Source organism: Anneissia japonica, unplaced genomic scaffold, assembly GCF_011630105.1.
Source record: "Anneissia japonica isolate Jap-2015-1 unplaced genomic scaffold, ASM1163010v1 scaffold288031_len342695_cov171, whole genome shotgun sequence".
Taxonomy (NCBI): Eukaryota; Metazoa; Echinodermata; class Crinoidea; order Comatulida; family Comatulidae; genus Anneissia; species Anneissia japonica.
This window is the reverse complement of record NW_022725829.1, coordinates 71,124-86,692: the sequence shown is the minus strand read 5'-3', so window position 1 is coordinate 86,692 and position 15,569 is coordinate 71,124. Positions and strand designations below refer to the sequence as shown.

The 15,569-nt window shown below is 35.6% G+C and overlaps 1 protein-coding gene across 2 annotated transcripts in view; it reads left to right on the top strand.

Moving 5' to 3' along the window:
• Window positions 1-13,803, top strand: part of LOC117112923 (TPR repeat-containing protein DDB_G0287407-like) — a 26,385-nt gene extending 12,582 nt beyond the window's left edge. Inside the window, exons 9-25 of one of the 2 annotated variants that reach the window (XR_004446110.1) lie at window positions 743-936; window positions 1,121-1,232; window positions 1,396-1,503; window positions 1,705-1,878; window positions 2,622-2,809; window positions 3,129-3,301; window positions 3,565-3,727; window positions 4,088-4,190; window positions 4,620-4,748; window positions 5,133-5,260; window positions 6,523-6,655; window positions 7,470-7,586; window positions 8,033-8,176; window positions 8,762-8,842; window positions 9,355-9,513; window positions 10,381-13,306; window positions 13,473-13,803. Coding sequence is in view for 1 of the 2 variants with exons in the window: in XM_033256138.1 (XP_033112029.1) it covers window positions 743-936; window positions 1,121-1,232; window positions 1,396-1,503; window positions 1,705-1,878; window positions 2,622-2,809; window positions 3,129-3,301; window positions 3,565-3,727; window positions 4,088-4,190; window positions 4,620-4,748; window positions 5,133-5,260; window positions 6,523-6,655; window positions 7,470-7,586; window positions 8,033-8,176; window positions 8,762-8,842; window positions 9,355-9,513; window positions 10,381-10,557 (2,283 nt within the window). In the remaining variant the exon portion in view is untranslated. Of the gene's footprint in view, window positions 1-742; window positions 937-1,120; window positions 1,233-1,395; window positions 1,504-1,704; window positions 1,879-2,621; window positions 2,810-3,128; window positions 3,302-3,564; window positions 3,728-4,087; window positions 4,191-4,619; window positions 4,749-5,132; window positions 5,261-6,522; window positions 6,656-7,469; window positions 7,587-8,032; window positions 8,177-8,761; window positions 8,843-9,354; window positions 9,514-10,380 lie in introns of both variants that reach the window. The other variant, XM_033256138.1, reaches the window with a different exon arrangement.
• Window positions 13,804-15,569: the final 1,766 nt, after the last annotated feature.

Here is a 15,569-nt window from a genome sequence, read left to right as displayed (position 1 = left end):
GAATGCGTTGCAGACGCAGACGAATCAGGGTGCATTGCTAGCTGCCCTGCGCAATCGGAAAGGTACCCCGATTCGTCTGTGAACCACAACTGACACGACTGTCGACCATAGGGTGAGCGATTCTTGGAGACCGAGCTAAAACTCTAGATCAATGCCTGAGAGGTACCTATTTTCAAAATTGTCTATTCCCTCAGCCCCAACCATGGTGGGGGCCATGAGGTAGACGCTCACGCACCCCTTACCGCCAAATCCTGCATCCGCCTCAGGGTGTCTAAGAGAGGAGGAGCTACGAGGGAGCATAACTGCCGTCGGGAGGAAGTCAATAATTTTGTCGAGAAACACTGCTTTGAAAAAGCATTTTTACCATCCGAGAGTGCCATTTCCGAATGTCTAGAGAGAAGAGTATGTTTTGTACTCTCGTGAAAATGATGGGGGGGGGGGGAAGAGTATTTTTTGTACTCTCGTGAAAATGATGAAAATAATGGATGACCCCTTAGCAACCAATGCATATTTTCTCTAAATGTTAACTTTGACTTTCTTTGGGTTTCAGAGGAACATGTCACAAATAACTTTAAATATATACCATTATTATTATTCTATTAAAATGTTCCTTAAATGAACAAAGCTGAAATAAAGATTACCTAAGATTTATCTTTTTCTACTTTATATTTTTTTCATCTTCTTTCTATCTATATAAATTGATTCACGATCAAGATTATGTTCATTTTTTTTTTTGCCCCAGTCTTTCCTAAAGAATCGAGGAGCTCTAGTGCTTGGTAGAAAGGCAATCCTTGAAAGAGTTGAGAAATATGTCACAGATATCGGCGTCAACAATTCACTGGTTATACTGGGAGGGGCTGGGACTGGCAAATCATCCCTAATGGCCAAGACGGCAGACGTTAGCCAGCAAATGGCCATGGCAAAGCAAATCCCAGGGTAAGATAATTACCTAAAACTATTACTAAGGATACTAGAGTGTGCATTCAATTGTTCTCAATCATTGTTTCATTGATGTTCTCTTTGGTTTTGCTATGCTAATCTCTGTTATAGAATGATACTGATAGGGTGCCCTCTATTGTTTGATTGTTGTGCAAAACAGTTTTTGTATCTTTTTTGGCAGAGGAGGTGACAGTGGTTGGCATATATTTTATCATTTTGTTGGTGCAGTACCTGGCTCGACAGATCTTGAGAAAGCTTTGAAACGACTGTTAAAAGAGTTGGGTGCAGTCAATGTAAGTCAACAAATGTCCTTTAAGAAATGTTTTTTTCTTTTTTGTGATAAAATACATCCAATTTTAACTTTTTTACATATTGCACAGATTAGCAAAGAACGTTAATAGTACGGATATATACTGTAATAATATCCATAGTATGTCTGCTATTTTTACACTTCAGGAAGCTACGATGCCTAAGAATCTAGAGACAACTTGTCAGATGACGTGCAGTGTTCTGTCCAACACCAAAACACCTCCAGTGCTGGTCATCATTGATGCTCTCAATCAGGTACAAGCCATGAACACTTAAAGGTGTTTACATTGTTGAGAAAAACATTGACCCATCATCATTTTAATCCAATATTTACTGCCTACTGTTTGTTTACCTACGAGGTTAGCTTATGGGCTGCTGGTACTGTATTATTCCCTTGGACTTTCTATTTCTTGATAATTTTCAAGTGATGGTGATTTAATTCTTTATCCCTTGTAGTTTGATGACGACAAGTCAGGAACCGTCCTACGTTGGCTGCCGAGATGCCTGGCGCCTCAAGTACGTGTTATCATCTCAATGATAAATGACACCCCACCACACAAAATGCTGCTAGAGAGATCAATTAAACCTGAAGAAATATTAGTCACACCACTTGATATGGAAGCAAGAAAAGCAAGTCATTATTTCTACAAATATTTTAGTGTTTCTTACTTAATTATTTAATGGATGTGTATAGTAATGTAAGTACTTATATAGTGCGTAAGCTGGAGCGGATGCAGGATTTGGCGGTAAGGGGTACTTGAGAGTCCTCACAACCTCACTGAGGAGCGAACATTTTGAGAACTTGGACCTCTAGGTGGCCGAAAATTGCACTATTTTACCTTAAAAATCGTAGAAGTTCTATTTCATATCAACAATATAATACAGAAATATTTCTTAATACAATTTTTGGGAGGTGCAATTGCATCGTTGTACCCCCTGCATTCGCCCCAGATAAGGCAGAATTGTAAAAAGTACCATTTGTTCAAACATATAGCTCTTTGATGAAGCATTCAATAAAACTGTGCACACACTGTACCTACAATCATTGACCAATGCCATTTAATGGAGAACATGATGAGGCACACGCAACAAATCGTTTTTAACGACAATCTGCTCAGGCTGTAACAGAGTGTCGATCAAACTTAACAACTGGCCAATCAGAAAATGGGGAAAATAAAACATGGCATCATGTGTTGATATATAAAGTTTAGTTTAGTGCAGTTAAATAGATTTAGAAAATTTTGACATTCCACATGTTTTGGCCGTTATGTCCGAAACACGGTTTGCGAGGAGTGATTGGTTTGGGTTGTCTTCGCCTCATGTAAAGATATATGATTACAAATATTTATTTTGATCCTGTTCTTAATTTGTAGGAGATTGTTACTGAGATGCTTGGCAAATACAACAAACGTCTTGATGAAAACCAGATCAGCAGTTTGTTATCCAAAGAGTCTTCCCAGAATCCTCTCTGGCTTGCTGTGGCATGCGAGGAACTGAGGGTATTTGGCTTTTTTGAGAGGGTTACAGACAAGATAAACAGCATGAAAGATGGTCTATTAGAGTAAGTGTGTGTAGTTGTATTGGTAGTGTTATTATAAGAGTGATGTTTTACCCTATCTGACGTGTTATGTACCAAATACTCAGTACGTTCCCAAATACAAGCGGAAAAAATTGCAAGGAATTCGGGTGGGAATCGAACCCATGACCTCAAGATAACTAGCCTGGCACCTTAACCACTAGACTACCGAGCTTGTGCTTATTTACTGGTGTTGAATGCAAATGCTATTTCGATGCGAGTTTGCATCAGGAAAATATCATAGGAGTGATGTTTTTGCCCTACCTGGCGCATTATAATTATAACATTTCTTTTTCTTAACCAGGTTATTGGAGCAAGTGTTTGAACGTTTTGAAGAAGAAAATGGTGGGCAGCTTTTGGTAGCAACTTTATGTTTATTGGAGACGTCAGCCACAGGTCTGTTGGAAACAGAATTATTGCAAATTCTTGGAGACGAAGATAACTTGAAACCACAGGAAAAAGAAGGCAAAGACAAAGGTTCATTAAAATTTTATTTCCTCATTCTTGTATAATGTATGGTAGGAATAACATTGCATAAAAGTAATAAAGAAGACAACCGACTCAGAATTTACAGTTTTCATTTTAATTATGTAAAGTACCAAAAATAGTGTTTGCTAAGCCCCGCCTCTTAGCTGTTGTTCCTAAGGTCCTACTCCTGGTCCTGCTGTGATTGGTCAGTTGTCCAGTTTGATTGACACCCCAGAAAGGTTTATTACAAATTTAATAATTTTTTCTTGTAGATGGTGGAAGGGAGAAGAAGAGTAAGGATATAGGTCCGCTACCTGCTGCTAAATGGGCTGTGGTGTTCCGAGCATTAAAACCATTCCTGCGTCCTTTTGGCGATAGTGGAGAAGGTCGTTTGGATTTCTACCACAGGGCACTCAGTAAAGCTGTCAGGAAGAAGTTAGTTTCATTTCTATATTTATCTCTCGTAAATACCAAAAAAAAGTGGGGTTCGATACCCAGTCTAGCCACTGGGTTTTGTCTTTTGTAATGTTGCAGCCAATAATCACCACATTATGGAATTCCCACCCCAACACATATGTGTACCAATTCCCTGGGTAATAATGCAAAGTAACTACAAATAGAATCCTTGGTAATACAAGACCAGCTTTGATATTTTTACATAGGTAATTCGAAAAAATAAAGATTAGTAATTTTTTTTTATATCATTTTATGATTTAGTCATTTTATTACTACTATTATTAGTGGTAGTATTAGTAGTATTATTAGTTTCTTCTAAAGTAGTTTTTGTCTTTCTAGGTACTTTGATGTTAACACAACTGGGGTAGTGGACCAGCTATGGTGGCACACCAAACTAGCAGACTTCTTTGAGCAAACAGACAACATTGATCGCAAAGTTGAAGTAAGTGTCCACAACTTTGTAGGGAAACCATAGCTGTTTCTACCTATCAATCTATAATCATTTATACCGTGCGATTTCCGACGGACCATTTCGGTATCTTTATTGACATCAAAAATGTACATTAAATAGCTCATTGCTTATCAAGTTGTTTAATATGAGTAAAATAAAGTTTATAAGTAAAACAGTTACTATAATATTTAGATCAAAAAATTATCAGAGTGAATGTACAAAAAGAGAAAAGTTACTTTTTTAAAAATTATAGTCAACATCAAACTGTGAAATTAAAGTACAAGGTAGCAAATTGTACTCAATTAGATCAAGAATTACATATTACATCATATGTGGGCCCTGGTAGTTATTACATACTCAATTATGACACAGTTACCAAATAATGTGGTGTTTTTTTTTTTCTCTATTTTTTGCCCTTAGGAATTGCCAATACATTTGCTGAAAATTAACAACCCTGATAAACTGAAGGATTTCTTGATGGACTGGAAAATATTCGACAAGTTGTACAATGAAGAATATAGTACTTTGCTTTTACGATATTGGAGAGAGGTAAATTTTTCTTTTGTTTAATTATACAGTTTCATATTGAATTTTTGTATCATTATGTGTAACAAAACTTATAATTCTTGTATGTTGTTAGAATTTTGATAGATTGTATGTAAATAATTAATGGACATACAGTTAAAGCATCAGCATTAATAGTTTCAGACCCAACAACTTAATTAATTATAAATTTTCTCAAAATGATAACTTGAAAATGTGTAAATTGGAACATGTCCAAATGTTGTGAGTTTATTAGCATAAACTAAAATTGGTGAAATTTGTATTTTGAACATTGTTTATCTCTGTAAAGGCGATTAAAGAATAAGGATGAATATGCAGGTGTTGGCTTGTACATGTGGCATAATATGAGATTGTTTTTGTTCTTAAAAGGGTTGTGGTAAAACATGGCAAACACAGATGGAGAATCGCTACCAAAGCCAGCTTGACCAGATAGATAAGAGTGATGACCCAGATTTACAACTATTGGCCAGGAGATACGAACAGGTTGCCAGGGTTGTGTGAGTTTTTTCCCAATTCCTCTGAATTTTGTATAAAAATAAAGCATTATAAAGAATTTCACTATGAAAAATTTAGTAATAATAATGTAATCGCCCCACATATTCAGGCAGCACACAAGAAAACAATGTGCCTGAATGCCACAGGCAATTCCATTATTTAAGTTAGGGTATTCTGCATCAATCAAGAAAAAAATGTGCCTGAATACAACAGGCAATTCCATTATTTAAGTTAGGGTATTCTGCATCAATCAAGAAAACAATGTGCTTGAATAGAATGGGCAATGCCATTATATTTTTAGGGTATTCTGCAGCACTCAAGGAAACAATGTGTCTGAATATATTTCAGAATTATTTCTCAACAACTATATAAACTACTTCACTCTTAAAGTCTCATAATTATACGGAACTTTCAGAGCATTACCTTCTTTATTTCATCCTATTTTGTGAGATAAGAATTAAATAAAATGATGCTGGTAGTAAAGTTAACATGGCTAGGAAACATAAACAGCAAATTTTACTGAAGGGTCTATACATAATTTAGCTGAAGACAGCACAGGCTAGTAGTTAAAAGTAAAATGCACTATATCAGAAGATGAAAAGCATTAAGATGATTTAATAAAGATGGTGATGATGGTGGGGGTGGAATTTATACATGAAAGTAATCTGTTGGTAATTTCAATGATAGTGATAATATTATATTTATAAATTACACCATACACATGCTTCTATGCACTGTAAATATACTGTATTAATAATTTTTTTAAAAGAGAGCCAATGATGGTGGCAAGGAAGTGTCTTGCAGTCAGGGGTTTAGCCAGAAAAACGAAATAGGCCATCCAAAATGGAAGCCAGTGGGCATGGCACTGAGTCAATGGGCGGGCCGCCACGCCCATCTTTGGGAATCCCCGCCGAATATTGGTGCGAAAACAACGTACATTCAATCAATAAATGTTGTTTTTATCAAATGTAAATATAATTTAGCTTTAGTTTAATGTAACATTTGATAGATTTGAAGAATATAAAGAATTTGCTAAAGGTATAACTGGCCCAATTAGGCTAGGCCGAGATGATTAGGACAAGCCATCCAAGCCGCCATGGTAAAAGTGGCCGTCCTAAATAATTGTAGGCCGTTTAAAAGACGACCGGACGGCTCGCTGGCTAAGCCTAAGCTTGCAGTTGAATAACATTTTTTTAGTGTATTCACTTCATTAAATAGTATCGTTAGATGGAAATATAATTTTTTTTTATGTGTCCTTTTGCAGTAATCAATCTGGTGAAAATATGAAATCGTTAGCATTGCTGGAAAAAGCCATGAAGATCGAGCAGGATCATCTGAACAGTAGGCCAGAACGTATGGTGGAGCTATACCACCTTGCAGCTACTATCTACGATGATGTGAGTATTCAATTGTTTAGAAGTCTCAACACTTTTTCGAAGAACAAAATAACAATCTTCAATCATTTAACGCAAAGCTAACCATGAGGCCACCCAAATTGGAGAGCAAACTGTAGTTTACTTGCAAATGGCAATTTGGGCCTGTCAATGCAGGTTAGGGGTGAATTCAGTAAATTTGTTGACCGGGGTTTCAATAAATCCAATTGAAAGTCCGAATGAGGGGCGGGGCGACAAGAGCCTTGATCAGGTTTTCATAATAAAATCCTTGGTAGGGAGTCAAGGGAAGAGATTTAATGGTTACAATGAATTCTGCTGAACACAATATCTTGGTTTGGATCAGTACAGTAATATTTTTAGACCAAAAACCTAGGAATCAGACTATGAGAATTCATGCATATCCGACAAAGAAAATTTCCCCTGAATCTAAAACCAAGCCCCTAAAAATTTTATAGAGCATTTTATCATACACATGGACATAATGCATCTTTAACAAATGGCTTAATTAAACACCTCTTTGGAAAGGCTGCACTCTGAAATACTTTAGAAGCATTGATGCAATGAAGTTTCCAAAGATCTGTATGGTTCAGCGCACACACATAATATTTATTATATATTCCCAGTTTACCATTGTATGGTCTGTCTCATGATGGCTTTCATGTATTGTGAAAAAAAATCTAAATTCAGTAATTCTTGTAATTTTATCGCAAGATGCATTGAAGTTCAAAGGGTAAATGCAGAATAATTTTGACCCCTGAAACTGAATAATAATAGGGTTCCTGTTGTTACATTTTTTTTATTCTGTTTTTGTTCTTAGAAACTTAAGCTTTATGAGTACATTGACCCCAGTCAACTGAGGGAATTAAGACCTCTCATAGACTTTGCTAGAAAGTCTATAGCTATAAGAGAGACTCTGGAAGGTGAAATTCATAAGGTCAGTATAGTCTAACTGAAGTCAAACTTAATATTTGTTTAAAAAAATAACTTATTTATTCAAGATTCAAGAAATTTTATTGGTAAATATAAAAATACAGAAAATTGTATTGCTTGGCAGATGTATATAAAAAAAATATAAATACAGTACAATGCCAATAATTCACAAGAAGAAGACAAGATCGGTACATAAAAAACATACAAATGACAATGAAAATTTTTTTTAAATTATATTGTTTACAAATTGTAATTTTCAGTTGCTCAGTTTAAATATTTTTATGCTACCATTTGTAAATTACAATTAACAATACCGTATTTATATGTTTGTTTAATTACAAAACAATTTCAGGTTACTCTATGTATTTTCATGTGAGAGCAAATTCAAGTAATAACACCTGTTTTAAACTATTGTTGAAATTTAAAAAAATTAATTCTTATATTAATTAGTATAAACTTGGCAAGACTCTGGTGCAGATGGCATTTAACCTGGAGAGTTGGCTAGAGTGTGGAGGGGACAACAGCATGTCTGGGGAGGAAGCAATTGAAGAGGGGCAGGCCTGCATTGACAAAGCCATACAAATATTCAAAGATGTATGTATCTAAAATCCCACTTTATTTTTTAAAAATAATTTATAGACTTCTTTTAAATTTTTTTATTATTTTTAATAATTGATCTATTTTTAATTTAATGTATTAATTATCTTAAATCCATTTCCTTGAGTTACTGTATGTTGTTTTATATCTTGCATAGACTTTTTATATTTTTAATAATTAAGAATTGTGGCCTAGTTTGTCTTTTTATAAATTTTTCTATTTGATAAAATATTGTTTTATACTGATTTCGATCAGTCATCGCCATATTTTGGGCTTTCCTTGTAGCGGATCCAGGAATTAAAAATTTAGGGACTTTCAGGGATGAAGGTTGGGGGCCGAGGTAAGAAAAATTACGATTATGGCACCTCTAACGGCTGGAAATGGCATTGTCAGACTTATATTTGAATATCATTTTTTTTTTGTTTCGCCATATTTTTTATTCGCCACTGCTTCACCCTATTAAAAAGCAAACCCTGCTCAAATGAAAGTGAAGGCTGTAAAGAAAATATAGCCGTAAGTTCGAAGTTCATTAGTATATTGAAGTAATTCTAATAAGTATGCTTCTTTTCGGTTTCTGATCAGCTTTGTGATGATGGGCATCTTGCAGATGCTATTATGACAGCAGGAATTCTACTAGAAAGGGCAAGTGACGAACAACTGGAGGTATGAAATGCAGCAAACATACTCTACATCATTCTATCTGAAACAATTACTAAATGATTTGTGATTAAAACATAATGATAGTGATGCCAACAGTAATAACAAGAGTGGTCACACTCCATCACCACCCTGGCCCTGCATACTGAATAATAAAGGGAAAAAACAAAAATAAATTGACCTTTTGTGACCTTGACCTTTGATCCCATATGTGTATCACTCTAATTTTTTGATGATTCATGCATTTGTTTATGCATAGTCCTGCTAAATTAGACAGTCAGATAAACAGCGGTGAATGCATAACCTAGACGACGGTAATACAGTATATATGATATTAAAATGATAATGATATTAATACTAATAGTAATAGTAATAATAATAGTACTAGAGTATTTGTAATTTTACCTAATGGTACAGAATCACTGAAAGTATTATTGATACCAGCTACACCAATTACATCTTTGCATAATTTGAGGCTACCCAGAATATCTTGCATCTTCCCAACATTTTCTTTATAGAAATACATGGAAGCCTTGGAACTCTGCCTTCAAGCATATGGTGAGAATAGCGTACTCACATCCAGACTCTACCTCAACATTGGCATCCTACACGAGGACAATCGACGCTACTTTGAGGCATATGATTGGTTCATCAAGTGGCAGAAAGTTAGCGAAGAAGTGAGTACAATTAAGTTTATTGACATCTCTATTCAAACTACAGTATGCATTAAGAGGTAGGGACATTACTCCACTAAGGTCGTAATGACCCACATACCCCACTCTAGCTAAACAATGCATACAGGGATAGGGACGTTACTCCACTAAGGTCCTACTTGCCTGCATACCCCACTCTAATGAAAACTGTGCTCCAGAGGTAGAGACATCACTTCACTAAGGTCCTAAGGACTCGCATATCCCACTCTAATTAAACTATGCATCCTGGGGTAGAGACATTACTCTGCTATGGTCTTAATGAGCAGCATACCCCACCTTAATTAAACTATGCATCCAGGGTTAGGAACGTTACTCCACTAAGGTCCTAATGAACCGCAAACCCCACTCTATTTAAACTATGCATCCAGGGGTAGGGACGTTACTCCACTAAGGTCCTAACGACCCGCAAACCCCACTCTATTTAAACTATGCATCCAGGGGTAGGGACGTTACTCCACTAAGGTCCTAATGACCCGCATACCCCACTCTATTTAAACTATGCATCCAGGGATAGGGACATTACTCCACTAAGGTCCTAACGACCCGCAAACCCCACTCTAATTAAACTATGCATCCTGGGGTAGAGACATTACTCTGCTATGGTCTTAATGAGCTGCATACCCCACCATAATTAAACTATGCATCCAGGGGTAGGGACGTTACTCTACTAAGGTCCTAATGACCCGCATACCCCACTCTATTTAAACTATGCATCCAGGGGTAGGGACGTTACTCCACTGTCCTATTGACCCTCACATCACAGCCTAAATTAGAAATTTCAGTGGATATTCTTATTTATCTATTATTATGGCATTGTAATGTTTCCCTCAGGTGTTTGGTTACCATCATCCACGTACTCAACGTTGCCGTAATTGCTTAGCCGAGTCTCGTTACGTGTATGTCAAGAGAGAACTTGAACGTCGTAGTAAGATCGGCGATTCAAACAACCCACCACCTGACAATAACATTGAGAGTGGGGACGAGAGTGAAGAAGAGGGTGATGAGTGATCAGTTTACAAGGGATTCAGTTACAGGTAGTTTATCCAAATTAAAATATTTCAGGTCTCCTTCTTGGATAAGCTAAATGCTGGATAAAACAATAGCTGCAGATGTTTCTGGACTTGGGTATTTTAATAGGTCCGCCCAAAGAGTATATAGAACAAGAGAGTGTATTCCTCTTCGTTAAAACGTCACTCCCCTTGTTACGATAGAAGTCGCCATCGTCGTTATGTAGTGCGCCTACTATGATCACATAAAGTGCGGCCACTTCCATGGTATGATGATAAAGAAAAATAAGGAAATTTAACCGCCCTCTACGAATGTATTTTATCATGTGGAAAACAGCAATACAAATAAACAAACTATGCGCGGTACATTACTAGGTAATCCATCGGTAGCGGGCGTCCTACTCTGGCTGCGTATGACATATCGTTTTCTACGTTCTCAATGAGCATAGTTTGCTCTTTTGTTCTATTTATACTCTTTGGTCCAACTTAAGTTAATTAATCATTGATTGATAAAGAAAGTGCCATTAACACTCTGACTGCCAGGGATTTGAAAAAATAGTGTCAGCTTTAACACTTTTCCGAAGCTCATTGAGAGTGCGTATGTGATCAGATTGACAGCAAATTGAAAATGACTCACTTTTGGAGATTTACGCAATTTGGCACAACGGAGCTCAGATAATCATGATTTCGTGAAAGTAAATCAATACCTCTCTGTGCTAATGTAAACAAACAAATAGTGAAATACTTACAGTCCAGACTGAATATAGTGTTCAAATTGTTAGTACATGTACATCTGCATAACAACCTGAAAAACGGAGATCTCTGTGTTTGGTGGGCAGAGTGTTAATCATTGATTGATAAAGAAAATGCCAAACTCCAATTTTATTAGTAACAAATTTAGATTGCTATAATACTACTGGTAACGATAATACAAAATAATTATCTCTATGAATATGAATATGTTTGTTGATACACTTACTATTGCAAGTAAAAAGAACCATCCATCCAGAGGGCAGCAGACTTGCATGTCAACGCCCACATATGTACCTCTTAATTATTTTTAACCTTTGTAAACACAATCATATAATGTGCTATTATATAATATTTTTATATTGTACTTACAGATACTGCAATTACAGTTAATAATAACATAGTAGAACAAAAAATTACTTAATTATTATCTAACCTGTTGTTATAATAATAACATTTTTTTTTTTTTTTAAACAGATTTTTAAAAATCATGATTTATAAGTTTGAGCCTGGTTTGCTTGCGCCTGCATCCACTAGAAATTTTTTAAGCACAAAATATGCTAAAGTAGTTAAAAATCACCTAATACCCACTTTATTTTGCCAATTAGTTCCTCCTCACTTTATTATCAAGACCTTCAACTTCACTATCCCCATCAGCACCACCACCCCCCCCCCCCCCCCCCCCCCTCCACCCTTCAATACCTCTAGATACATCACTAATCACCATAGCTAGTCTTTATTTTGTAAATAATACAGGAATTTGTATTTGTAAATATTTTAAGTAATTCTTTTTAAAGTTGTTGTGTAGAATGTGTGTATATCACACAAAATAGTTGTTTTATAATAATATACAATTATGTTATAATGCTGTTAATATTTTTTAGTAAAAGACTTTGGATGTTTGGTTAATGTTTATGCAAATTATGCTGTGCAATGTGGCTTATTAAAATGTTGGGTGTATTCATGCAGAACCATAGCAACTTTATATTTGTTGGATTAACAGTGTGTATGTTTTCAGCATTATCAGCAACAGTTCCTATTGATTATGCATAGCTAGCATTTGGACAAGTGTCTGTCCTCTCATTCTGCAGGCGCGCATCGTAGTGCTAAATGTAAACTCACTAGCCTAGAATTTTCTTCATGCTGGGAATTACAAGTACTTTGTACAAGTTGTTTTGACCTTTTGTACATGAACCGAACAAAGGTTAAGAAAACCATGCACTAATGTAAAATTAATGCATGGTTTGGGTTAGGAATATAACATCATTCATTCATTCATTCTTTATTCAGCCAAACATATACATTTACATCGGGAGTTACTGTACAGTGATGATGTCACGAATGACTTGAAACTGTTAATATTATACAGGGATCTTAATCAGGTATATACGTGTGCTTAACTTTATAGATCAGCTACAATACAATCCAGTATCATATGTTATGGCATACTTTACAATTTTAATATGCTTATTACCATATTATGTAAAGTCTTGTCAGTAGTGGCAAGATCAGGGAGATGCATCTCCCTAGTAAGATGTGGAATTAATAATCCTTATAGTGGCATTGTTTATAAATTGCTGCATACGTTTACAAAATAATAATCTATTTACCTCGGTGTGGATTTTGAAATAGGTTTGTGATTCTTTAGCCATATATCAAGAGTGCAAATTTATATATTATTTAATATTATTAGAAAGGAATTAAGAGTGTTGTCATCGTTTATATGGACTAAACAAGTACATGCTATTAACATTGCAAGTAGAGTATATTATTTTGAGGAGTTTAAAGTTTGAAGCCTGTTAATGTAAATTTAGTTTTCTTCAGTAAAAAGTCTATTTTATAATTATTTCTTGTAAAAATGTTAATTCCAAGATTCTCTGTAAAATATTCGTTTTCTAAATTTGATGTAGATTAGCAGATTTCAATTCCTGAAAAAAAATGTAATTATTTATGATTATAAAGGTTGTCTTTATCTATAATTGTATTACCGCATTTATTAGGTCTGGTGACAGGGGCTCTGCAAATTACAGATTTCAAGATTCTCTGTAAAATATTTGTTTTCTAAATTTGATGTAGATTAGCAGATTTCAATTCGTGAAAAAAAATGTAATTATTTATGATTATAAAGGTTGTCTTTATCTATAATTGTATTACCGCATTTATTAGGTCTGGGTCTGGTGACAGGGGCTCTGCAAATTACAGATTTCCCAGTAGTTAACAGTGTTAAAAACTGAACAAGAAGTTTGTACAACACATAATTACTGTATCATCGTCTAGGCCTAACTTCAATGTTGTTTAATCTTTGCCACATTATCTATGATTAATAAAATGGTCATACTGTATAATCATGGAGTTACTTGTGCTCCCTGGGATGATGAAATGTGAATGACCTCTTACCAGTCACCATCCTTACTTCCATGCAGAGCTGTCTCATAAGGCCAAGTAAACCTACCTTTTGGATTGTCTCCTAAATTTGAATAAATATTTGTCAACAAAACTGTGTACTTATGAATTTGTTTTCTATTATTAGTAAAAGAAGTGCCATGGTGTCAGTATTTTCCCAGAGGGGGTATTTTAAAGGGAAGATGCAGAGTTAAAATGTTCCTTAGTACAATCTCAAAATTAAAAAAATCCAATGCAAAAGGTGCAAATCTACTGTAATCAAGAAATGCAGAAATAAAGTACAGTATTATATTATTATTTGACATTCCGTACAGGTACAGCAGAGGCTCCAGAAATTTGTCAACAAGGGGTTTGACGTGTTTCGATGAATCAGGGGTGGCGCCAGCGGCCCTGACGGGGGGCGAAAAAGCACAATTCATTGGGGGGAAAGAAAAAAATTATGTATTTTCTACATATTAGTAGACTATAAAATTGATTAAATAAGCCTTTGAAGCCCCTAAATTGTCAGGACCACTTTTGAAACCTTTTAATCGAAGCTCGACCACTTTGCTTTCATCGGGCAAATCCTGGCGCCACCCCTGCGATGGAGGGGTCCGAGCCAAAAGACCGACTAGAGCCTAGGTCGGGGTACCGGAATTAAAATTCCCTGCTAGGGTTCAATAGGCAAATTATTTTTTTCCATCCAACAGGGTTCTCCCCCAGGAAAATTTTGGTTCCTAGAAGGCAGGAAATGAGCTTTCCCGACTTCTGAGGTGTCTTTTAATTTCTTCAAAATTTAAGGTTTTCCCATCTTGATAATTATTATAATGAATCAATGAACCCAAAGAAAGGGAGGTTCGAGTTCTTCCCGGGAAAATGTTGATTTCTAAATGGTGGGCAATGAGCTTTCCCGACTTCTAAAGTATTTTTTAATTACTTTTAAGTTCTTCAAAGTTAAAGGTTTCCCACTCTTGAAAATGGTCAGATAATTTTTTTCCCATTGTTGTTACAGTAAATAGGCCTTATGTGTGTATTCTTCAAAATTCAAGGTCCCCCCCCCCACCTTTTGAAAGTGATTCAATTAATCAATTAACTCCAAAGAAAAATTTCGATTTCTAGATGGCGGGAAATGAGCTTTCCTGACTTCTGAAAATGTATTATAATGACTTTTAAAATTTCTTCAAAATTCAAGGTTTTCCCCACTTGAAAACAGTCAGGTAAATTTTTCTCATTTTTTATTTTATGTGTGTATAATGTACATACATAAACAAATGAGTAGTTGCATGCGTATTCTTTTTGCCTTAAATTCAAAAAGAAAGGGTGGTTCCGGGGATCTCCCCCTTGAAAATTTTGATTCCTATATGGCGGGAAATGAGCTTTCCCGACATTTGAAGTGTGTTTTAATGATTTTTATGTTGTTCAAAATTCTAATTTTCTTATTGTAATAAAAAAACAAAAAAAAATCAGCTCACGGGTCCTAAAAAGGTAGGTCTAGAATTCTTTTTCTTTTCCTCCTTTTTTTTGTTGCCCAAGGGAGGGATCAGGACCCATGAGCCCCCTCTCCCAGAAACGCCAATGTGAATTGCGAGAAAATATAACTCGGTCGGGGACTGGATAAACATTCTCTTTCTGTCCTTTTTGGGCATCTAGAGGTGACATAAACCTAATATACAACTTTTTAACCTCAGCCCAAGCTATGATGAGGATGAAGGGGCATGTGTATTAAAGTTTAAAATAACATATTTTCTGATGTTTATGAAAACAGCCACTGCAGTGGCAGCACTAGTAGGAGCCACTGCATTTCAGTAAATTATTTTCCACATTACAGCCATGGCCGGCAGAACCGGGGGGGCGGGGGGAGATATGTCTGCAGATTTTTGT